This window comes from Molossus molossus, unplaced genomic scaffold (assembly GCF_014108415.1).
Source record: "Molossus molossus isolate mMolMol1 unplaced genomic scaffold, mMolMol1.p scaffold_m16_p_19, whole genome shotgun sequence".
Classification (NCBI taxonomy): domain Eukaryota; kingdom Metazoa; phylum Chordata; class Mammalia; order Chiroptera; family Molossidae; genus Molossus; species Molossus molossus.
Window position 1 is genome coordinate 40,327,696 of NW_023425354.1, and position 26,787 is coordinate 40,354,482.

The window sequence follows — 26,787 nt, forward strand, 5'->3', positions numbered from 1 at the left end:
ATTATAATACTATTTGGATTAACATTGTCAACAATCAGAATGTATGTGTGTGGGAATAAAGGTACAGTGGCAGCACCACTACCAAGCAGATGTCACAAAAAAAGGATACTATTGATCATAAAAAACAAACAAACACAAAAACAATTATATTCTCTATTGAGGGAGACTTACTTAAGGTTCCAGGGTACAACATTTTTCTTTCTTTCTTTTTTGTTTTTGGTAGATATGCTTTGAGGGAATATTATTATGCACACAAATATACCACACTATTTGTATATACACTCATTCTAAGTCACTTTTCCAGTCTATTTGGCTGAATGAGGCCAAAGAGATGAAATAATAGGCACTATACCAGTCGTATTTAAAAGCCCAAAAGCTTTCACTTGAATCACCAAAGACTGTATAAAATCATATACCTACGTACATTGGAATCACTAAAGATTTCTGATTCTTCACATTCACAGCAAAGTAATGCTGCTGATTCACTGTCTTCCAAATGAGAGCTCTGTAATACAAATAAGATCGTTTCAGAGATCCAGACGAATGGGCCAACAAGCATAACGGAAAAAGCCAGCAGAAATCACTGAGTCAGTGTTAGTTCATAGGTGAGGAATTGCAATTCTGATTAGCAATCACTATTTTGGAAAGAAAAAGCCAACAGGTGAGTGGAAAGTTGATTGAGTATGTTGGATTAGCTGAAGCATTTCTGTGGTTTCCAATTTAGGCTATGGGATATTCTTTTTCTGTAAAGATGGTGCTACTAACTCTTCATAGTATGTACTCAGAACTCTTCCCAGAATGGGTAGAATTGTGTTCATTTGTCTTTATATTCAAAGGTACATATTTGATATGACTGTTTAGAGCAGTGGTTCTCAACCTTCCTAATGCCACAAGCCTTTAATACAGTTCCTCATGTTGTATGTGGGTGTATCTGCATGTGGGTGGACCCACCTGGAGACAGAGGAACAGTGTCTCTGTTCCTAAGACCATCGGAAATATGTGTTTTCCAATGGTCTTAGGCGACCCCTGTGAAAGGGTCGTTCGACCCCCAAAGGGGTCACAACCCACAGGTTGAAAACCCCTGGTTTAGAGACAGGCTTTAAAATATATTATAGTACACTATTGGGGGATCTAACCACTAGCCTGGCCTCATTAGCCCTCTGCTAACAAGTGTTTATAAGAAGAGCCAAAGACATGCCCTATTCAAGTCTCCCTGACAAAAACAACTTAAAACCTTTCTTCCACTCTCCAATCTCTTTTTCAAAATCTATCTGGAAGACTGATAAGGAAAACAGGACAATGGAGTGAAACAATTAGCTGGTAACACGAGTATTTTTCCCTTATGACTAACAATGCCACAAAAAAGAGACAAGAAAAAGCTCCAACTGTGATCCAATAAGTCCCATTCAAATGCTTGCTGTTTAGGTAACAATGGCTAGAAACCCAGCTATCCCTATATAAAGATGTATATGCTTATGTCATCAAAATTTCTCACTACCACATGATCCAGTAATCTCACTTCTGGGTTTGAATCCAAAAGCACTGAAATAGGATCTCAAAGAGACATCTGCACTCCCAGATTCAGTGCAGCATTTTTCACAAGAGCCAAGACATGGAAACAACCCAAATGTTTATTGACAGACAAATGGATAAAGAAAATGTGGTATACACATACAATAGAATATTATTCAGCCTTAAAAAAAAAAAAAAAGAAAGAAGGTAGTCCTGCCATATGAAATAACATGGATGATCCAGGAGGAAATTATGCTAAGTGAAATTACAAAACCAGTCACAGAAGGACAAACAGTGTATGATTCCATTTATTTGAGGTATTCAAAATAATCAAACTCATAGTAGCAGAGTAGAATAGTGGTTGCAGGGGCTGAGAGTGATGAGAAAATAGGGAGTTGTTGTTTAATGTGTATAAATTTTCAGTTATACAAGACGAATACATTCCAGAGATCTGCTTTACAACATAGTCCCTACTGTTAACAACACTCTATTGTGCATTTAAAATTTATGTTAAGCTAGATCTCATGTTAAATGTGCTTACCACAAAACAAATAAAAAAACCCAAAGGGGTACAAGGAAACTTTTGGAAGTGATAGATGTGTTTATTACCTTGATTATAGCAATGGCTTCACAGGTGTATGAGTATGCCCAAATTCATCAAATTGAATACATTAACTATGTGCAGTTTTTTTGTATATCATTTATATCTCAATAAAGCAGTTAAACAAAAAACAAAAACTCACTACCAGTGGCTGAAACTTAATAATGTATAACACCTTTGTGGCTATCCTAGTTGACTCCTACTTTGATTTTTCAAAGCTGAGACTGTGTTTCAACATGCAGAATACCTGGAGATATTAACAGCTTAACAGTGCAGCTCTGGCCAGTTTGGCTCAGCGGTTAGAGCATCGGCCTGTGGACCAAAATGTCTCGGGTTCAATTCTCATTCAAAGGCAAGTACATTGGTTGCAGGTTCAATCCCCAGCCCTGGTTGGGGTCATGCAGGAGGAAACCAATTGATGTGTCTCTCTTACATCAATGTTTCTCTCTCTCACTCTCTCTCCCCCTCCACTCAATCTGAAGATAAGTGGAAAAATATCTTCGGGTGAGGATTAAAAAAGAGCTTGAGAGTGCAAATAAACTAAAATGAAAGAAAGTAAAACTCAAAAGTATTTCTGGTAACTGCCTTTTACTAATTTATATCCTTTTTACTTTTTTTCTGACTGTGATTCTATGCCTACCTTTGTTTTTTCTTCTTAAACCAAGTCTCATCTCCCATGATCCCTCCTTCTTCCTCTTTTAGAAAAGAAACAGAAACAACCAAGTATTTAAAATCACCTTTTAAATCCTGCAAATGCATAGCCCCTTTATTCCTTATTCCCTTGCATTTTGGAGGGGGAAAGTAAGAATATTTGTGTTCCACTTGTCCTTTTTATAAAAATCAGCTAGAAAATACTTGAAGACTTCTACAAGTCACATTATAAAAGCTAAAGACTTAATAAATATCAAATATATTTGAAGATATTATAAGGTAGAAATCAAAGCTTCTTTCAATTCTCCCAAATTTTCCTATCACAAAATATGATAACATAGACCTCTGGCCGGTTTGGCTCAGTGGTTAGGGTGCTGGCCCATGGACCAAAGGGTCTCAGGTTTGATTCTTGGGTTTCAGGTTCGATTCCCAGCCCTGGTCGGCAACCAACTGAGGTGTTTCTCTCACACTGATATTTTTCTGTCTCTCTTTCTCTCCCCCTCCCTCCCTTCCACTCTATTTAAAAATCAATACAAAAATATCCTCCGGTTCAGATGAACAACAACAAGAAGAAAGATAATATAGATAATATTAAGCAGATCAAAAGTGATTTGTCACTGCCACAGTGTATACAAACTGAAGAGACAAGTACATGGTAATTAATCCAAATTACACTAGTTTAAAGTTTTTGTTCTTATAAATATTTCATGTTTACACTAGCTTTTTGAAAACGATCTTTCAACAAAGAGGTCCTATAATGACACTTGCATTCTTTTATTTTTAATCCTCACCTGAGGACATTTTTCCATTTTTTTGTTCAGGTAGAGTGGGAGGGAGAGAGAGGAACAGAGAGAGAGAAAGGAAAACATCGACGTGAAAGGGACACATCGAGTGGCTGCCACCCGCATGACCAACCAGGGCCAGGGACAAACTGCAACCGAGGTACGTGGTTAGCGGGAACCAAACCCGGGTCTCTCTGGACCGCAGGCCAACGCTCTAACTACTGAGCCAAACCAGCCAGGGCCGACACTAGCATTCTTATAGTTATTTTAAGACTTTACTGCGTACTTATTAATTGAAATTCAATTAATTAATATACAAGATATAAATTTAAGTATGCATTAAAAATAACTGCTTTTCTGGCCACCGTCTACCATTTATTAGTTTTACCTACACTAGTAGTTGTGTTCTTTCTGATCCAAGCTGTTTAAGAGTTACAGCTGGTCCAACTTCACTGGATCTTGATGTTAATGTTCAGAGGACTCTAGAAAAATTTTAATAATTTAAAAATAAACATAAAATAATAAAAATAACTGCTTCAGTCCTGGCCGGTTTGACTCAGTGGTTAGAGCGTCAGCCCATGGACCAGAGAGTCCCAGGTTTGGTTTCCGCTAAGGGCATGTACCTTGGTTGAGGTTTGTCCCGGCCCGGGTTGGGTTTGAGTGGGTGGCAACCAGTTGATGTGGTCCTCTTGCATCGATTTTTCTTTCTCTCTCTTCCTAGCTCTCTTCCTCCCGTTCTATCTGAAGATAAATGCAAAAATGTCCTTGGCTGAGGATAAGGAAAAAAAACAACACCACAAAATAACTGCTTCATGGAACAAGTATTTACTCACAACGAACATTTAGTTCTAAGTTAAATTTTAAGAATCCTAATGGAAGACCAAGGATATTTCAAGATCTTTCCTCTGCCTTCTGAGGTACTTGGTAATTCCGATTCCTGGAGTTGTTCCTGGGTTCTGCAGAATGAACTGTCTTGCTTATGACTATAAAGGGCTTAGTCCAAGAATTAATATTTAGGAACTCTATTAATATAATTTAGCATATTATTAAGAAAAACTGTAAGATTATCTAAGATGCTAAAATGTTGATGTGTCAAAATTTATGATAGAGATCTTAACCTAGACTGGAATCAGGAGGACCTGTGGGAGCAGCTGTCATACCCTATGTCCTCACAAAAGCCCTACAGGAAGAACTCTGTGTTTACAACAGAGCTCTATGGTTGTAACAGCCCCTTGCCTTAACTTCCTTTTTCCCTCTGTAGAAGGGGTTTCTGCTTCTTGCAGAGTGTGTGTGCATGGCTTGCCATGTCTGCACCTACAGGATTGCAATCCTTTCTTCCCACCCCCACCCCCCCCCCAGCCCCCAAAGAAATCCTTTTTGGTGAAGGAATATCTAGTTGACTTTTGTTTTATGGTCAACAGATAAAATTAACAGTCACTTTTGGTTTCAAACATTTTTAGTAAGCTAGGAATAGGTGGGCTTTTATATACAGTACTTCTCAGGTTAGTGGACCCTTACCTCAACCTGGTCTTGCCTGAATTTCATACTGTGAAAAGTCCTTCAGTGTTTGTTGTAGCATGAGGGTGGCAATCATCCTTAGTTTGTAGTACAGATATCAATTCTCTTTTCTTTCTCTTCTTTCCTGCCCTTCCTCCTTCCCTCCCTTCCTTTTTTCACGTCCTTTCAGCCACTGCAGTAGGAATTTTAAAGAGAATTAAGTTAAACTCATATTCCTGCTTTGAAAGTACCAAGCCTAAGTCTTTTTGTTGTTGTTGTTAATCCTCACCCAAGGATATGTTTTCCAGTGAAAAAAATTTTTTTGTGTTTAGAGAGAGTGGAAGGGAGAGAGGGGAAAAGAAGTAGAAGTGAGAGAAACACACTGATTGGTTGCTTCCCAAACAAGCCCTGACTGTGGTGGGGGATCGAACCTGCAACCCAGGTATATGCCCTTGACCAGGAATTGAACCTGTGACCTTTCAGTGTGCAGATTGATGCTCTAACCACTAAACCATACTAGCTAGGGCCCAAGCCCAAATCTTAACTAAACTAAATTGAGTTCATATTCTGGTCCTACCATCTACCAGTCATGTGATTTTGAACACATTACCTAAGCTCTCTGAGCTCAATTCCTCATCCATAAAAATAGATGCACAAAACTAGCATTTATCCAGTAGGGTCGTTGGGAAGGCTGTATGAAAGATAATATAACTAAAGCACTTAGTTCTCGTGACTTTTTGTAGCTGCCAATAAAAAAAGAAAGAAAAGCACTTAGCATGACTTAGCTACTGATGTTGCTACTACTACTGCTGCTTCTAACAACAATGATAATAAATGTTACTATAGTAATAATAACCTCCTCCTATATGTAAAAGAATTACACATTTGGGTTAAATTCTCTTTCTTTCTTTTTTTAAATCCTCACCGAAGGACATTTCTTCATTTATCCTCAGATAGAGTGAAAGGGAGGGAGAGAAAGAGAGAGAGAGAGAGAGAAACATTGGCTGCCCCCTGCACTACCCTGACCAGGGCCCAGGGCCCAGGGCTGGGGACCAAACTATAACCAAGGGCCCTGGCCGGTTTGGCTCAGCGGTTGGAGCGCCGGCCTGCGGGCCAGAGAGTGCTGGGTTTGGTTCCCGCTAGGGGCATGTACCAAAAAAAAATTAAAACAAACTACAACCAAGGTATGCGCCCTTGACCAGAATCGAACCCGCACCTCTTTGGTCCACAGGCTGACACTCTAACCGCTGAGCCAAACCGGCCAGGGCTAACTTCTCTTTCAAATAAATTTTGTCATCTAGGTAAATTTTGCTTTATTAAAATTTTAAGATTTTCATTTCCAAATAGAGACAAATTTGTATTCCCTATATAACCTTGAAGTACTGAGCCCACAGTGAGTCATTCATTATCATTTATTGTACCCCTACTATGTACTAAGCACTTTTCTGAGTGCTAAATTAGCTACAGTAAAACTCCAAACCAAAGGGAAAGATAACTGAACAGGTTCCAAAAATAGTGTTTTATTTTTGCTTTTTATGGATATCCAAAACCCACAAATATAAGGATATGGCTCTGTGACCTAGTATGCCCCTTTGGCCAAGTATTGTTTGGAAAAAAATATAGGCTAAGGTTGTTGGTAAGAAAAACACATCCATATATAACAAGAAGTTTCAAGAACAGCTTCTAAGAATCAATTACAGTAATAAAACAGTGCAATCTTTACATGAAATATATGGTACAAGGACTTGTACTAAGGATGTTTTGAAGAGTGTTAAAATCTAACTTGTTCAGTTACCTAACAATTAGCAAGCAGAAGTCTTAAGAAATAATCCTGCAAGAGTCAAAACCTATTGCTACTGTTAAGTCTCTTTTATTCTATTCTTGTTTTGGGGTTGTATGATTTTAAGAAACAGAAAACACTGAGTATTGCAATTCTTTTGTCTTTCCTTTTTCCTCTATCTTTTCTGTCTACAACCTTTTTGGGGAGTTCTAAGTGAATACATTGTAGTTGTTCTTAAAGAAACCAGAGATTTTGAAGATATATTGTTAGACATCCAACAATAAAATACAAGTGTACTCTAAAGCCTGATCACCACTCTGGGACTAAGATCTTTTAACCCTTTAAAGTCAAAGACAAGAAGTAAAGTATAACTGAATTGACAAAGCAATTTCATAGCCTAAGGATTACCTATTAAGAAAATGCTCTCTGCAGTCCCTAACTCCAAGTGACACATTTAAAAACCATTATTTATTTTTAAAATCGTTATATCCCCGACTTAACATTTTTTATAACTTGAAGTTTGTACCTTTTTACTTCCTTCACCCATTTTGCCCACCCTTGACCCCTGGCAACCATTAATCTGTCTCTGTGTCTATAAGCTTGGTAAAAACCATTATTTTAATATGTAATATATGTATATGGTAAATAAGATTCAGAAGGTGTCAAAAAGTATTTAATTTTTCTTCCCATCCCCGTCCCCCACTTCCTAGTTCTCTACAACCCAATTCCCAGAGGTAATCACTATGCTAATTTCTTGAATATCTTTTCCGAGATACTCTGTGTATATAAAGCATTACATCTATATATATCCTTTCTCTAAAATATATAATAGAAGTGCTTCACACTACACCTATTTTTCTGGCATTGCCTTTTTAACAGTATCTTTGTTTCACTATTTAAATTTGTTTTTAATTGTTGCAAAATAACATAACATAAAACTTACCATCTTAACCATTTTCAAGTATAGTGTTCATTAGTATTAAGTATATTCACATTGTTGTTCAACCGATCTCCAGAATTTTTTCATTTTGCAAAACTAAAACTCTAAAACCTATTAAAAAACTCTTCTTTTTCCCCTTTCACAGTCCCAAGTAAACCATTATTGAATTTGTGTTTCTGAGCTTGATTACTCTAGATACCTCATTATATACTACATAAATGGAATCATATAGTATTTGTCTTTTTGTGACTAGTTTTTATCACTTTGCATAATGTCCTCATGGTTCATCCATGTTGCAGTATATGTAAATTCTTCCTTCCCTTTTAAGACCCAATAGTATTCCATTGTATGTATATATTACATTTTGTTCATTCATTCACCTGTCAATGGACATTTATTTCACTATTTTTAATTACTGCATAATATTCTTTTTTTCTTTATTGATTTTAGAGAAAGAGGAAGGGGGAGGGAGAGAGAGAGAGAGAGAGAGAGAGAGAGAGAGAGACATGGATGAGAGAGAACACTGATTGGCCACCTCCTGCATGTCGAGAGAGAGAGAGAGAGAGAGAGAGAGAGAGAGAGAGAGAGAGAGAGAGAGAGAGACATGGATGAGAGAGAACACTGATTGGCCACCTCCTGCATGTCCCCCACTGGGGATTGGGCCCACAACCTGGGCATGTGCCCTGACCAGGAATCAAACCAGGGACCTCTTGGTGCATGGGTTGACGTTCAACCACTGAGCCACACTGGCGGGACTAATATTCTATTGTATAGATGTTCCACAATTCAGTTAATCAGTCTCCTATGAATAAACTCAGATTACTCGTATTCATTTTCTAATTTGCTGTAACATTACCACAAACTTAATGGCTTAAACAACACAAATTTATTCTAGTTCTAGAAGTCAGGAGTCCTAAAATCAAGGTAGTGGCAGACCCATGTTTGTTCTGGAAGCTTCAGGGGAGTATTATGGGCCAAATTATGTCCCTCCAGCCAAAATTTTATGTTTAAGTCCTAATTCCTAGCACCTCATAATGTGGCCGTATCTGGAGATATGGTCTTTGAAGAGGTAATTAAGTTAAAATGAGGTTATTAGGGTGGACCCTAATCCAATATGATTGGTGTCCTTATAAGAGGAGGAGATCAGTACACACATGTAGAGGAAAGACAATGTAAAGACAGAAGGAGAAGACAGACATCTACAAGCCAAGGAGAGAGGTCTCAGAAAAAAATCAACCATGTGAACACCTTGACCCCTACCTTCTAGCCTCCTGAATTGTGAGAAAATAAATTTCTGTGGGTTAAGACACTAATCTATGGTACTTGTTATGGCAACCCTAACAAACGAATACAGGAAGAATCATGTCCTTGCCTTTTCCAGCATCTAGAGGCTATCTGTGTTCCTTCCTCCATTTTTAAAGTCAGCAAAAGTAGGTTGAGTCTTTCTTATATCATATTAATCCAATCTCCTCTCTGTCTCCCTCTTCCACTTTTAAAAGGCCTTGTGATTACACTGCCCCTATTCAGATAACCTCCCTATTTGATTTTATTTAAAAAAATTTTTTTTTCTTTATTGACATTAGAGAGAGAGAAAGAGGGAGAGGGAGAGAGAGATAGAAACATCGATGAGAGAGAACATCAGTTGGCTGCCTCCTACCTGTCCCCCACTGGGGATCAGACCCACAACCTGGACATGTGCCCTGATTGGGAATCGAACCAGCAACCTGCTGGTGCATTGGTCGATGTTCAACCACCCCGGTCGCACTAATCTCCCTATTTTAAAGTCATCTGATTAGCAACTTTAATTCCATCCACAACTTCAGCCCCCCCTTACATAATGTAACATTAATATATTCACAGATTCATTGGGGACTAAGATAAGGTCTCTTTTGGGGGACCATTATTCTGCCTACCACCGAATCTTCTTTTCTTCAAGTTTTACTGAGGAAAACAATTGTTTTTTAGAATCCAATATTCATACCAGCAGAATGGGAAGCACAAAATTAAGGGACCAAGCAACACTAGACTATATACTTGCACATAAAGAGGTTCCTAAAAACTCAGTAGTAGCAGTAGAATGTTTGAAATTGCTTTTTCTGGAGAGATGATGAATTGGATTCGATCCAACCAGTATTTCACATAGGCCTCTTTGTAATCAATGGTACAGATCTGTCAGATAATCGGCTACTGTTAAGAATATAATCTATTACACTAAAGGACAACAATAATTAGATTGAGTCAACTTGAAATTTAAATCAAGATCAATTGGTGGTTCCTTCTTCTAGGCATCCACAGTTCCTTGCACATATATTTTCTAACTCTTATCTCACTCTATTGTAATTATGTCTATATATATTGTTTCTCCCTCTTTAGACTGTGAGCTTCTCAACTTGTATCTCTAGGGCTTGGCACACAGAACATATTCAATAAATGTTCATTGAATAAGTGACTTAGCATTAGTTGTTTCAATTCATCCTCGTTGCCAATAACAATAATACATATTGAAGATGAGTTATAATCTTTGTGTATGGGTATGGTTAAGAGACCAACAGTCTTCATTATCCTAAACACATGATGTTTGTCCTTTAATGAGTCATAGTAGCAACAGCTCCTGAAGAGCCAATTGTTACATGAGACACTGCCTTCCTTGGGCTCCAAGTCAACATGGAGGCTTTATGCCAAAACAGCACCTTTATTTCTCAGAGCTACTTAACAGGTTGGCTTGTCAGTGGCGAGGCAGTGCAGGTATTTGTGCCACAATAACTCCCTAACTCTGACTTGCAATTAGCCCATTTCATTTGCAGAAGTATTGCTATTCTTCACTCTTTGCATGTAACACACAGCTGTTTTGTGGTATCACAGTTTGTTTCTCCACTCACTACTCCCTTCAGAAACAACATAATCTCCCAATCTAAATTGCAAAAAAATTAAATTTATTTGGGTTACATTGGTTAATAACCTTATATAAGTTTCAGGTGTACACTTCCATAATACATCATCTGTATATTACATTATGTGCTCACCACCCAAAGTTTAGTCTCCTTCCAATACTATATTTGACCCACTTTACCCTCTTAATCCTCCCCCACTCTCCTTCCCCACTGGTAACCATTATATTGTTCTCTGTGTCTATGAGTTTTGTTTGTTCGTTTGTTTCTTTTTTTTTTTTCATCCTCACCCGAGGACATTTTTGCTTTCGTCTTTAGATAGAGCGGGAGGGAGAGAGGGAGGAAGGGAGAGAGACAAACATAGATATGAGAGAGACACACCGACTGGCTGCCACCCACATGACCCCAACTGGGGCGGGGACAAACCGCAACTGAAGTACGTGCCCTTAGTAGGAACCAAACCGGGACTCTCCGGCAGATGCTCTAACTGCTGAGCCAAACCAGCCAGGACTGCTCTCTGTTTTATATCTCACATATTAGTGAATTCATATGAGTCTTGTCCTTTTCTATCTGACTTATTTCACTTAGCATGATATTCTCAAGATCCATCCATGTTGTCACAAGTGGCAATTTTATCTTTTTTTTTTTTATGGCTGAGTGGTATTCTACTGTATGGCTACTTATCAGTAAGACAAAACAATAACAAGTGTTGGAGAGGATGTGGAGAAAAAAAACCCTTGTATACTGTTGGTGGGGATATAAGTTCATGCAGCCTCTATGGAAAACACTATAGAGATTGACCCCCAAATTAAAAGTAGAACTAACATATAACCCAGTAATCCCTTTGGTATCTACCCCCCCAAAAATTGAAAACACTTATTCCTAAAGATATATGTATTTCTATATTCACTGCAGCATTATTCACAATAGTCAAGACATAGAAATAACCTAAATGTTCTTCTCAATCTAAATTTTATTTTATTTTATTTTTTTAATCCTCACCCGAGGACATTTTTCCATTTTTCACTCAGATAGAGTGGGAAGGAGAGAGAGGAAGAGAGAGAAACATCGATGTGAAAGGGACACATCGAGTGGCCGCCACCCACACGACCCAACCAGGGCCGGGGACAAACTGCAGCCAAGGTACATGCCCTTAGCGGGAACCGAACCCGGGTCTCTGTGGACCGCAGGCTGACGCTCTAACCGCTGAGCCAAACCGGCCAGGGCTCAATCTAAATTTTATCCATCCTTCAGAGCACCAATCAAATCCCAGAATTCCAGGAAGCTTCAAAATGATGACTTCAGACTCACTGATCTCCCTCTCCTCTGAGCCTTCAGGGCAGGGGTCGGCAAACCATATAGCATGTTTTTATATGGCCAGCAAGCTAAGAATGGTTTTCGCTTAAAAAAAAAAATGTTTTTATTGATTTTAGAGAAAAAGGAAGGAAGGGGGAGAGAGAGAAACATCGATGACAAAGAGAAACATCAATCAGCTGTCTCCTGCATGGCCCCTATCGGGGATGAGCCCGAAACCCAGGTAAGTGCCCTGACCGGAAATTGAAACAATGCATGGGACAATGCTCAACCAACTGAGCCACACCAGCCAGGGCTGTTTTCACATTATTTATCTATTTATTTAATTTTTTAATCCTCACCCGAGGATATTTTTCTATTTATCATCAGATAGAGTGGGAGGGAAGGAGGGAGGGAGGGAGAGAGAGAGAGAAAGAGAAACATCAATGTGAGTGAGATACATTGACTGCTTGCCTTCCAAACATCACGACCAGGGCTGGGGATGAATGTAATGGATGCCCTTGACTGGACTCAAATCTGCGACTCATTGGTTCAAGGGCCCAATGCTCTAACTGCTGAGCCAAACTGGCCAGGACGTGTTTTCACATTTCTAAAGGTTGTTAGGGGGGAAAAAAAAAGACAAAGAAGAATATGCAACAAAGCCCATTTGTGGCCTCAAAGCCTCTAATATTTACTATCAGGCTTTCAACAGAAAAAGTTTGCTGATCCCTGGTCTAGATAGCCTAATAATAAATTGCTTAGAACTGTTTCTAATCTTTGTATAGATCATAGTCTTATCTCCCTGTTGTAGATTCTCTCTGTTGTCTACCAACAGTCATTTCTCACCTCTCTCTCCTACCAGTCCTACCTATGAAGCTGAAAATGTCATATACCTGTCTTTTCAGCTTCTCTGAAGGCCAATACAGTCATATATCCTAAACCTGGTCAGCAAGACTAGAGGACAAATCTGTCATGGACTAGTGGAAAAGATTTTCAACCTTCATAAAGGAGAATGGAGAAAAAACTGCCCTTTCTCTGCCTTTAGATGCAGTGGTGCAGATATGCTGTCTACATTTGTGGCAGCCATGTTGTAACCTTAGAAGGAGACGCCCAAGGACACAAGGCAACATGCTAAGGATGATAAAACAGAAAAGATTAAAGAGTCCAGAACCTTGTTAACTGCCATTGAGACACTATCTTTCCTCTGGGATTCTTACGTTAAAAATGTCACAGTTTAGCCCGGCTGGTGTGGCTCAGTGGTTGAGCGTCAACCCATGTACTGAGAGGTCGCTGGTTCGATTCCCGATCAGGGCATGTGCACAGTTTATGAGCCTGATACCCAGTAGGGGACATGCAGGAGGCAGCCAACCGATATTCTCTCTCATCGTTGTTTCTATCTCTCTCTCTCTAACATCAATAAGGAAAAAACATTTTAAAAAAATGTCACAGTTTACCATACCTTTTGTTTTTGTTTTTTTCAGTTTACCCTACTTTTAATATGGTGTTTTGGTACTTTCAACGGAAAAACTTTTAACTCCCTAAGCAGATTGTATGTACATGGAAAACAGGGCTACAAATGTTAAGATTCAATTATTTTATGAATAATGACTTTGGATAAAACTTATCACCCATCGAGTCTGAAAAGATTCCTAAGTGTTCAAAGGCGAACGAGGAGGTCAGCTTTTATGAAAATAACTCATGGACAGTTACCATAATCAGAGTATTTCACATTTGTTATCTCATTTAATACAAAACAAACAAACAAACAAAAACAGTGAAGTTACACACTCACATCATTCATTAAATGTAAGTGGCAGAGCAAAAATTTTAACGCAAGTCTCTTAGATAACAATTCACAGTCTTCCACTATATCTCCTCCTCCTCCTTTAAGTCTTTTTTGAAAAAAAAAAAAAAAATGTTTTTACTGATTACTTTAGAGAGAGAGAAAGGGAGAGAGAGAGAGAAAAACATCAATCAGCTGCCTCCTGCATGCCCCCCACTGGGGATTGAGCTCAAACCCAGGCACGTGCTCCAAGCGGGGACCTCTCCATCAGTGGGATAACACTCAATCCACTGAGCCACAACAGCCGAGCCTAAATCTTTAACTGTAATTAACCATGAGAAGATTTAGAGGGTTCTCTTTGCCCCATTTTATTAAGGTATAATTGACATATTTGTATTCGTTTAAGGTATAAAACATAATGATTTAATATATGAATATTATGCAGATTTAGAGGATCTGCTTTTAATTCTTTGAATGTTCACTTATGATATTATCAGATCCTCTACAAAAGCCATATTTGTTGTAATAGCAAATTCACACCCTCACACAGAGATAATTTGAATATATTAAGTCCACCAAACCCAAACCCTGTCATCTCCTTGAAGTTGTTTTTTTTTTTTCTTTTCCTTATATAACCATTTGTCCTTCAAGGATATGTTTCTAAAATAGGAGGAAAATCCCTAAGCAGTGATTCTCAAAGTGTGGTCCTCAGGCCACCTCCAGCAGCACCACCTGTAAACATATTAGTAATTCAAATTCTTAGGTTCCACCCTTGGAGCCCCATATCAGAAAATCTGGGGATAGGGCCTGGAAATATGCCTTTCACAAGCCCTCCAGGTGATTCTGATATACATTAAAGTTTGAGAGCCACTAGTCTAAGGTATTTGCATCTGTAGATAACACTTAAATCACTGCTTTAGAACCAGAAGGATGGAATCATATCACTCCAAACCAGTTCTTGATAGCAAAACCAACAATAGGAAATTGGTGTGTTGCCAGTGAGATGTAAAAGTGGTCATTCATAGGCACAGTTTATCCAATTTACATAAAGGAGCATTTATGTATTTAATAAATGTCTATACACGGTAACTAAGCTAGGTACCATCGTGGATTCTGAAAAGTAATCATCCATCCTGCCCAGTTTGGCTTAGCAGTTGGAGCATTGGACAATGGACCAAACAGTCTCTGTTTGATTCTGGTCAAGGGCACATACCTCAGTTGCAGTTTGGTCCCAGCCCTGGTCGGGGTCATGTGGGAAGCAACCAATTGATGTGTCTCTTTCACATCCATGTCTCTCCCTCTCTCTCTCTTTCACCCCCTTCCTCCCTCCCTTCCACTCTCTCTAAAAAAAAAAAAGAAAAAAAAATCAATGGAAAAAAATATCCTCAAATGAGGATTAACAACAACAAAAAAGTAATCATCCACAGAAGAACAAATTGATAAACAAGTAATGGACAAGTTTATAAACACAGGGAAAAACAAAGAAGCCGATGGTGGATGCTCAGCCTTCACTGAAAGGCCACAAAAAGAATGAATAAAATAGTAGCAGCTCAAAACTTCTAAATATGGAATTTCAAGATACAAAAGAAAATCTTTGGATTTATGTCTGTAGTTGCTAATCAAGTGGTTCAAAGTTCATATACAATCCATAAAGAAACTAGTTTGTCTCACTTTAGGCAAACCAAACACTATATTATTTTCTACTGTTGGTTAGGCTTCTGCTATTAACAAGTTAGCTGCTTATTTTCCCTCCTGTTCTGTGCAAGAATTTATAAAAAAAATCAGTTCTGCTAACTTCATGAGCTGACAAGCAGGCTAGCCAAACAAGAAGGGGCAGACAGTTTACTCCATGTGTGCTGAAGGCATATAATTCTTGTTGACCTCCATTTATTTGCTAAGTCATCCTATACATTACCTTTATGGTCTTTAAAACCTTAGAATTCTAATTCTTTTTTTTTTTTTATCCTCACCTGAGGACATTTTTGCATTTATCTTCAGATAGAGCGGGGGGGGGGGGGGGACGTCAACGTTGGAGAGACACATTGACCGGCCGCCACGCATACAGCCCCATTGGGGCTGGGGACAAACTGCAACAGAGGCACATGCCTTTAGCGGGAACCAAACCCGGGACTCCAGTCTGCGGGATGATGCTCCAACCACTAAGCCAAACCAGCCAGGGCAGAATTCTAATTCTTTATTTTCCTCCTCAGACCAATATATGAGAGCTATCTATAGTTTAAATACAACCATAAATTACCCCCAATCCCTGACACACAGACACCTTTAAATTTTTTCTGTGTAGCTTGATTTGTAATGTAGGCTATAAATGTGAATTGAGGGAGAGAAAAAAGAAAGTGAATTGGGTTTTAGATAGGCTAATGTGTATACCATGTAATATGACCACTGTATGCTTCTGTAGAGTGTGCAAAGAGGTGAAGCTATGTTATTCCTTTGGGGAATACTGGTTTGAAGAGCAAAGAGAAGTCTATTTTAGAGAAACTAGGGGAATTCAGAAAACAAGAGGAATTTGAAGACAAGAAGACACTGAGCAAGAAAGAGAAAAGCCTTTCTTAGACAATTGTCTGGGGATGTGTGCCAGGAAAGAAAGACAAGTGCAGAAAGATTGCTGTTACTGAGATGGAATCCTGAGACATTACCAAGTCGGGTTTCAGATGATTGTAAAAAGAACAGTTTTTACTTAGAACCAAGGATTAGGCCTATTTCCCAGTAAATAAAGAGCTTTATTCCTTCTTCAATAAGTACAAGAACTGAAAGATTTACCTCTAGTACTAGAGGAGGAATCTAGGCTGATTAATAAGGAAGGTAAGAGATACTTAAAATTAAAGACTAACATAGCATTCTGACCACAAGATCTCCTCACACTGCAGAAAGGTCATTTTTGCATTCTAATTGATTAAATGGACTATGATGAAAGAAGCTACCCAGAAGGAACTAAAAGGTTGTAAACCTCAGGTATAATCTTTCAAAGAAATTCACTCCCTGTTCTCTGGAGAAAGTTATACCAACCATTAAAACTATCTGAGGGAGCCTTGGCTGGTGTTGCTCGGTGGGTAGAGCATTGGCTTTGATTCCTGGTTTGCAGGTTTGGTCCCAACATGTGTGGGAGGCAATCACTCAATGTGCCTCTCTCACATGGATGTTTCTTTCTCTCTTTCCTCCATCCTTGGGTGAGGATTTTACACACACACACACACACACACACACACACACACACATTTCTTTTTGGTACGTGCCCCTAGCCATTAGGGCCTAGTGGAAACTGAACCTGGGACTCTCTGGTCCGCAGGCCGATGCTCCAGCTGCTGAGCCAAACTGGCCAGGGCAAATATATATTTTTTTAAACTGAGGGGAACAGCACCTAAATACCTCTCCAGAGCTCTCCTTCCCTGATCTAATTCTCAACATGTGCTAAAAAAGTCACATTCAATTTTGAGTGTGATAGAGGTAGGGACTACCCCTCAGGATCCTTGAATTCATGAAACTGTTGAAAGGTGAGAAAATCCCAATTACAAAATCTGCCCTACTCTGCCTTTTTCTCCCTAGTCACCCTCATTTCAGGGATTGATACCATAGTGAGACAGCCAAACTCCTTGGGGGGAAACTTTCAGCAGACAGGAGACAATTCACATAAAATTTGGTTTCCACCAAATCATTCTGAGAAGGGTCCCTCTATCAAATATTAGTCATGGGCCTGGGGAGTCCTCCTCACTCTCCTCAATGGGAAAGAAACAGACTTTTCAGTCCCTCTCATCTAGTATCATAGAAAATAACCTAGAAAAGTGGGACTTTATGGAGGACTAATAGCAGCCTAGAGCTGACTATAAGTTGAGCAGTCAAGAAATGAGCAAAAGGATGAGAGTAGAAGCATCTCAAGAGATTCAGATATAAAATAGCAATGTCCCAGAGCCAGAGAACAGAGAAGCAAGAGAGCCTCGAGAGAACCGATCAGAGAAAGGGGGCATGTCTCTAAGTTTAGTATCCATTTTAAGAAAAGTATTTTGGAGATGAATTCAGAAATTGCTTTAAGGGCCAAAGATTCCAAAGGGATGGTCAATACCAAGGGGTATTATCTCTTAAATCACAATTGGAAACATTGTAAAAACCATTGTGGTAGGAAACTCCCAAAAGCAAAAGTAGTGTAGGGGTGGGTTTCAGTGACAAAGGAATGCCTCCTACAACCAAGAAAATGTTGGTTACCCCAAATCTGAGCCAACCATGCCTTAAAGAGCAGCTTGCTGGTGAGTCAAAATTTAGGTCAGGTTCCAGGGCCAGACACAAGTGTGTCCCCTTGCAATGTTCCTTGACTCAGATAGGTTGGCTTCTAAGGTCTCATAGTCCCATATCCAGAGATTTTCCACTAGAGCTATGGCAGATTTCCAGGTGCTGTGTGTCCTATGGAGGCCAAAGGTAAACACCTTGGGCCCCTAAGCTTCAGGCCAAATGGAAGAGCCAGAACAAGGATTTAGCCCCAGCTGAGAAGAGAAAACATACTAGACCAGAGACCCAAAAGAGAAGAACATCAAGGAGGGATGCTGGATCAGGGAACTCGGAAGGGAAGAGTCAACCTGCCCAGGCCAAGGATTTAGCAGAGACCTTGGTAAACAATATGCTCTGATTACTGCCAGGAAAAGTGTTCCTCTGAATAGCAACTTATAGAAAAGGATAAGTTGCTTTTGACAGCGGCTTTTTCTCAAGAACAGAGACAAGTGCAGGAAGGTCCCCTGCAGAAATCAAAGTCCACATCAGCCTCTGCATAGAGCCCAGGCCCAGAAAACCATAGCTCTTATCAAGAGCAGCAGGGATACATAATAAGCATAAAAGTTATGATAGGTATTGTTCTGATTCTAGAGAAAAACCTGGAGCTTATGCATGGATTTCTTGCATGGGACATTACTCGGCATGAAGAACTCCAGGACCAGGCAGTGCCCCTAAGCAAAGCAAAGTGACAAGTGCCAGGTCCTACAGACATCAGTAAGGTTCTGAGAGCCAGAGTTGTCTGAGCCTGATCAGGATTATCAGAAACCAGGATATTCCAGCAGAAAATCCCTTCCTAGAAGGGTAATTTCTCTAAAAGAAAATGTTCATTCCATGAACAGAAAAATCTTGGTCCTCTAAAAAAGAAGATCTGTGTTTTTTATAACCAAGAAAATTATTTCCAAATATACTAGTTTCTTCTAACTGGGGAAACAACAAACTGGAGAAGCCTTCGACTTGGGAGTTGTCCTAAGCCCATTTTGTTATTCTCACTATTCCCACTTTGTAGATGGAGAACAAATACTGGTATGAGAACCATATTGGTATTCTTGGTTGATAACTAAACCATGTGAATCTTAGAAAATTATTGTTTAAAATACGATAATTTTGGGGGTAGAAAAAAAGATGGCGGTGGGCAGGACTGGAGGGAGGGTGAATGTGGGAGAGAGTGAATGAGTGTGTGAGAGAGTGTGAGTGGACGTGAAGGTGGATGACCAAACCCGAGCAGTACAGAGCCACGGAGCAGAAGGTTTCTGTGCTGTGGATGGGAGCAGTCAGCTACTGCAGTAAGTGGCCCTTCAGGGTGCTTCTCCCTGTGCCTCAGGGAGGTCCCACCATTTTGGTAGATCCCGGGTCTTCCCTGGGAGGAGGCACTGGGAGCAGTTAGGGCCCAGAAACCTGAGCCCACCAGCACACCTGGCACCATCAAACCAGTGGACACTCTGTGTCAACTCAGACCGGTGCACAGTAGTAGAGCTTCCAAGGTGCTGGTCACAGAAGCCGCAGACATCCCAGAACCCAGCACCATCCCCCATAGTAGCAGCCCGATCAGAGTCACGATATATCCCCAGTTACAGAGATTGGGGAGCAGACATCCATTCCCAGGCAACAGAAGCACAGTCCAGCAGCTGAGACCCATCCCCAAAAACTACAGCCAAAGTTTAGCAGGAGTTGAGCCCCATTGGCAGCAGCACTCCCCAGCCGCCAGCGGCGGAACCTGGGGCTTGGCTCCACAGAGGCCTGTGCGGTCCAGTAGCTTACAAGAGCAGAGGGAAGCCAGAGTGCAAGAGAGACTGGTACGATCCAGATGCCAACCTGAGGGACCTGCAGGGTGCAGGGGCACCAGAGAGGCTTGTGAGATCTAGTTATCCCAGGAACTGCGGGGTGCTGAAACACCAGAGATGCCTGTGCGACCCAGCAAGAACTGTGCCATCCAGTTACCAGCGGGACCTGCGGGGTGCTGAAGCACCAGGGAGGCCTGTGTGACCCAGCAGGGACTGCGCGATCTAGTTACCCACAGGGCCTGTAGGGTGCTGAAGCACCAGAGAGGCCTGTGCAACCCAGCAGGGACTGTGCCATCCAGTTACCCATGGTACCTGCAGGGTGCTGAAGCACCAGAGAGGCCTGTGCGACCCAGCAGGGACTGTGCCATCCAGTTACCTGTGGTACCTGAGGGGTGATGAAGCACCAGAGAGGCCTAAGTGACCCAGTTTCCTGTGGGACCTGCAGGGTGCAGGAGCACCAGGAAGGCCTGTGTGACCCAGCTGTGCACAAGATAGGCAGAGAGGATGTGAAAATGGAGGTGGAGTGAATAGAAGCTACACAGACTATCTCCTAGGATGAAACGGGAATTACAACTAAAATAAAGACAAATCCTCAGAAAAAAGCAACAGAAAAGCAACAGGACAGGACCATATAACCAGGGACACTGGTAGGATCTGCGAAGGCATGAGAGGGTGGCGGGCTGGGAGCCCACAGACAGCAGCGGTCTTAGCTGTGAGCAGTGCCCTTGGGGAATAACGACCAAGCCTGCTCCACAGCACAGAGAGCCTGGATAGAGCACTAAAATAGCCACAGCCACTCACCTGGGGGCTACAACGGAGGGAGGGCAGACTGGGCTGGAACTCTGTGGGGACATTCGGGATTTGGAGGGCACTCAGAGTTTTTGCTGAGTTGCGGCCACAAAGGACGGTGGCCAGTGTGCTCCTTCCCAGAGCTGTGGGGAAAAGCAGCAGCCCCCGCCTCCGAGATTCAGCCTTTCCAGGTGAGGCAAAGAAACGCAAATTGAGGCTCATTATAACCAGCATCTATTCCACCCTCTGGAAATCCTCTTATGCAGAACACCAGGGCTACATTCCAAGGCAGTGAGTAATTGAGACTACTAGCCACCAGGAAAAAGCTAGAGGATAACTGAACCTTTCCTGGGCTTGCAAATCTACCCAGGAAAGTAAGACTTGACAGTGGTATTTAATGTGGGCCTACCCAGGCTCATCCAAACCCAGCAGAGGGAGCCACAAACAGCAGAACTCCAACACCCACAGGGAAAATTTCGCAGGCTCCAAAACCCACTGAGATAGCCAAAATGGTGAAACAAATAAACAAATCCCAAATGAAAGACAACAGAACTCTATCAAAGATGAGATCAATGAAATGCAGCTAGGCAAATTATCAGAGGTAGAGTTCAGAGCCATGATTCTGAGGAAGCTCAACAGCATGAGTAAGGACATCAGTACCATGAATAAAGATATAGAAACACTGAAAACCAACCAAGTGGAAATGAAGAATGACATAGCAGATATTAAGAACATATTGGAAGGACTAACCAGCAGAGTAGAGGAAGCTGAGGACCAGATCAGTGAATTAGAAGACAGGGTAGAAAAAAATCAACCAATCAGAAAACCAAAAGGAAAAAACAATTAAAAAACAGGAAGACAGCTTAAGAAAACTGTGGGACAACTAAAAACGTAATAACATTCGCATCATAGGAGTCCCCAAAGAAGAAGAAAATGGACAAGGGTTAGAGAATATATTTGAAGAAATAGTGACATAAAACTTTCCTAACTTGGTGAAGGAAGAAGGCATTCGAGTTCAAGAAGCACAGAGAGTCTCAAGTAAGAAGAACCTAAACAGGCCCACACCAAGACACATAGTAATTAAAATGCCAAAAATTAAAGACAAAGAGAGAATCCTAAAGGCAGCAAGAGAAAAGACAAAGAGAGAATCCTAAAGGCAGCAAGAGATAAGCAACAGGTTACCTACAAAAGAAACCCCATAAGGCTCTCAGCTGACTCCTCAACAGAAACACTACAGGCCAGAAGGGAGTGGCATGAAGTAATCAAGGTCATGAAAAACAAGGATCTGAATCCAAGACTACTCTATCCAGCAAGCCTATCATTCAGAATAGAAGGTCAAATAAAGAGCTTCCCAGACTAAAAAAGGCTAAGGGAATATATTAACACCAAACCAGCACTGCAAGATATGCTAAAAAGGACTGCTGTAATTAGTAGAAGAAATAGGAAGAAAAATATAACCACACTAAACAAAAATGGCAATAAATAAGTACATATCAATTATCACCTTAAATGTGAATGGTTTGAATGCTCCAATAAAAAGACACAGAGTCGCTGACTGGATAAGAAAGCATGACTCACATATATGTTGTTTACAAGAAAACCACCTCACAACAAAAGACTCACATAGGTTGAAAGTGAAGGGATGGGAAAAAATTTTTCAAGCAAACGAAATGCAAAAAACAGCTGGGGTAGCAATACTCATATCTGACAAAGTAGATTTCAAAATGAAGGCCATAACTAGAGACGAAGAAGGCCACTACATAATATCGAAAAGATCTATCCAACAGGAAGATATAACCTTGGTAAACATATATGCACCCAATTTAGGAGCACCAACATATATTGAAAATCTTTTGGAGGACTTCAAAGGAGAAATCAACAGCAATACAATCATAGCAGGGGACTTCAATACCCCACTGACATCACTGGATAGATCTTCTAGACAAAAAATTAACAAGAAAACACAGACTCTAAATGAAGCGCTAGATCAAATGGATTTAATACATATCTACAGAAAATTACACCCCAAAACTACAGAATTCCCATTCTTCTCAAGTGCACATGGGACATTCTCAAAGACAGACCACATGTTAGGGCACAAACTAAGTTTCTACAAGTTCAAGAAGACTGAAATGATATCAAGTATCTTCTCAGATCACAATGGCATGAAACTAGAAATCAATTGGAACAAGAACATGCAAAGACATTTGAAAACATGGAGGCTAAATAGCATGTTATTGAACAATGAATGGGTTACCATATAGATCAAGGAAGAGATTAAAAACTTCCTGGAAACCAATGAAAACGAACACACAACAACACAAAATATGGGATGCAGCAAAAGCAGTTCTGAGAGGGAAGTTCAATAGCACTACAGGCCTACCTCAAGAAGCAAGAAAAATTTCTAATAGACTATCTAACCTCACAATTTAAAGAACTAGAAAGCAAACAAAAAGAAAACCCCAGAGCAAGTAGAAGGAAGGAAATAGTAAAGATCAGAGCAGAAATAAATGACATAGAGACCAAAAAAAAAAAAAACAAAAACAAAAAACAATTCAAAGGATCAATGAAACAAAGAGCTGGTTCTTTGAAAGGATAAACAAGATTGATGGACCCTTAGCTAGACTCACCAAGAAACAAAGAGAGAGAACCCAAATACACAAAATCAAAAATGAAAGAGGAGAAATAAAACTGACACCACAGAAATACAAAGGATTGTTAACAAATATTATGAACAATTATATGGCAACAAATTCGACAATCTAAGCAAAATGGACAAATTTCTAGAAACACACAGTCTCCCAAAACTGAACCAGGAAGATATAGAAAACTTGAACAGACCAATAATAACAGAAGAAATTGAAGATGTAATCAAGAATCTCCCAGCAAACAAAAGCCCAGGCCCAGAAGGCTTCATGGGGGAATTTTAACGAACATTCAAAGAAGAACTAACACCCATTCTCCTCAAACTATTTGAAAAAATTCAAGAAGCAGGAAGACTTCCAAACTCGTTTTATGAGGCCAGCATAATTCTAATTCCAAAACCAGAAAAAGACAGTACAAAGAAAGAAAACTACAGACCAATATCCCTGATGAACATAGATGCCAAAATCATGGACAAAATACTAGCAAATCGGATCCAGCAATACATCAAAAAAATTATTCACCATGACCAAGTGGGATTCATCCGAGGGATGCAAGGCTGGTACAATATTCGCAATCAATAAATGTGATACACCACATAAACAAAATGAAAGATAAAAAATCCTATGATCATATCAATAGACGCTGAAAAAGCATTTGACAAAATTCAGCACCCATTTCTGATAAAAACGCTCAGCAATGTGGGAATAGAGGGATAATATCTCAACATAATAAAGGCCATATATGAAAGACCTACAGTCAACATCATACTCAATGGGCAAAAATTAAAAGCATTTCCCTTAAGAACAGGAACAAGGCAAGGATGCCCACTTTCGCCACTCTTATTTAACATAGTACTGGAGGTCTTAGCCACAGCAATCAGACAGGAAGAAAAAATAAAAGGGATCCAAATTGGAAAGGAGGAAGTGAAACTGTCATTATTCCAGACATGATACTATACATAGAAAACCCCAAAGACTCCATCAAAAATTTACTATACTTAATAAATGAATTTGGCAAAGTAGCAGGATACAAAATTAATGTCAAGAAATCGATGGCATTCTTATACACCTATGATGAACTCACAGAAAGAGAAACAAAATAAAAAATCCCATTTACCATCTCAGCAAAAAAAATTAAGATACCTAGGAATAAACTTAACCAAAGAAATAAAGAACCTATTCACAGAAAACTACAGGTCATTGAAAAAAGAAATAGAGGAAGATATAAAAAAGTGGAAGCACATACCTTGTTCATGGATTGGAAGAATTAACATAATTAAAATGTCCACATTACCCAAAACAATCTATAGATTCAATGCAATCCCCATCAAAATACCAACAACATACTTCACAGAACTAGAACAAATACTTCAAAAGTTCATATGAAACCTAAAAAGACCTCAAATAGCCACAGCAATCTTGAAAAAGAACAAAGTTTCAGGGATCACATTACTAGATTTCAGGTTATACTACAAAGCCACTGTACTCAAAAAAGCCTGGTACTGGCACAAGAACAGGCATATAGACCAGTGGAACCGAACAGAGAACCCAGAAATGCACCCATGGCAATATGCTCAATTAATATTTGACAAAGGTGGCAAGAGCATACAGTGGACTAAGGACAGCCTCTTTAATAAATAGTGTTGGGAAAATTGGACAGTTACATGCAAAAAAAATGAAACTAGACCATCAACTTACACTATACACAAAAAAAACCTCAAAATGGATAAAAGACTTAAATATGACTCATGAATCCATAAAAATCCTAGAAGAAACTGTAGGCAACAAAATTTCAGACATCATACGCAGCAGAATTTTCACTGATACATCACCTAAGGCAACAGAAACAAAGGAGAAAATGAACACATGGGACTACATCAAACTCAAAAGCTTCTGCACAGCAAAAGACACAATCATCAAAATGGAAAGGCAACCCACTGTATGGGAGAGCATAATTGCCAATGATACATCAGATAAGGGGTTATTTTTCAATATATATAGAGTGCTCATACAACTCAACAAAAGGAAAACAAGAACCCAATTAAAAAATGGGCAGAGGACCTGAATAGACACCTCTCCAAACAGGACATACAAATGGCCAAGAGACATATGAAGAAATGCTCAACATCACTAATCATCAGAGAGATGCAAATTAAAACAACAGTGAGGTATCACCTCACACCTGTCAGAATGCTCACCATCAACAAATCATCAAACAAGTGTTGGTGAGGGTGTGGAGAAAAGAGGACTCTAGTACACTGCTGGTGGGAGTGCAGTCACTATGGAAAACAATATGGTGCTACCTCAAAAAATTAAAAATTGAACTTCCACCCTGGCCGGTTTGGCTTAGAGGTTAGGGCATTGACCTATGGACTAGAGAGTCCCAGGTTCAGTTCCTGCTAGAGGCATGTACCAAAAACAAAACAAAACAAAAAACCCAAGAAAAACAAAAACAAACAAAAAAATTGAACTTCCATTTGACCCAGTGATCCTACTTCTAGGAATATACCCTAAGAAGCCTGAAACACCAATCAGAAAGAATATATGTACCTCCATGTTTGTAGCAGCACTATTTACAATAGCTAAGATCTGGAAACAGCCCAAATGTCCATCAGTAGACGAATGGATAAAAAAGCTGTGGTACATATACACAGTGGAGTACTATGCAGCTGTAAGAAAGAAAGATCTTTTATCCTTTGAGACGACATGGAGGGACTTGGAAAGTATCATCCTAAGCCAAACAAGCCAAACAGAGAAAGAGAAGTATCATATGATCTCACTTATTTGTGGAATATAATGCACATAACAGTCTGAGGAATGGGGGTAGTCCCAGAGATGTGGAAGTGGGGTACAGATTGACAATCTCCAGAAGAGGGGGTGGTGAGGAAGAGATAAACCACAGAATTTATATGCACGTATGCATGAAAAATGGACATGGACAACAAAGCTGGGGACAGGGTGGGGAGGGAGGGGGAGGAAGGAAATCAGTGGGGGGGAAAGGAGAGACATCTGTAACAAAAATAAATAAATAAATAAATAAATAAATAAATAAATAAATAAAATACGATAATTTTTTCTCATCCCATTGCTATAATAAAATAATTCCATGAGAGCCCTAGCTGGTGTGGCTCCATGGTTAGAGCATCGGCCTATGCACCAAAGCGTTTTGGGTTCAATTTCTGGTCAAGGGCATGTACCTGGGTCGCAGTTTCGATTCCTAGCCCCAGGGCACATGTGGGAGGCAGGCAATCGATGTGTCTCTCTCACATCAATGCTTCTCTCTCTTCCCCACTCCCTACTTTCCACTCTCTCTAACAATTAATGGAAAAAATATCCTCAGGTGAGGATTAACTACAATAATAATAATAATAATAATAATAATAATTCCATTAGAAAGGGAACCCAGCCAATCAGGAAATACAGTAGGACCCCAAACCCTCCAGAAACTTTAAATCTGGACCATATTTTCTGTAAGTCCTCTTAACTCAATGGTATTAGCATGATCATGTGGATTAGTCAAAGGAAGGTGGTTAGAAAGATTCAAAGTAAAAATCACCCTACTACAGT

General features: G+C 39.9%; 1 protein-coding gene across 4 annotated transcripts in view; it reads right to left on the minus strand.

The window, feature by feature from the left end:
• Nucleotides 1–26,787, minus strand: part of SSH2 (slingshot protein phosphatase 2) — a 298,822-nt gene that overhangs the window by 210,325 nt on the left and 61,710 nt on the right. Inside the window, exons 1-3 of one of the 4 annotated variants that reach the window (XM_036269088.1) lie at nucleotides 5,065–5,235; nucleotides 2,754–2,808; nucleotides 425–505 (exon numbers count right to left, since the gene is read on the minus strand). The exons of 1 other annotated variant lie outside the window; for it this stretch is intronic. Coding sequence is in view for 1 of the 3 variants with exons in the window: in XM_036269085.1 (XP_036124978.1) it covers nucleotides 425–505; nucleotides 5,065–5,091 (108 nt within the window). In the remaining 2 variants the exon portion in view is untranslated. Of the gene's footprint in view, nucleotides 1–424; nucleotides 506–2,753; nucleotides 2,809–3,938; nucleotides 4,029–5,064; nucleotides 5,236–26,787 lie in introns of those variants that run through there. 2 more of the 4 variants (XM_036269089.1, XM_036269085.1) reach the window with 2 other exon arrangements.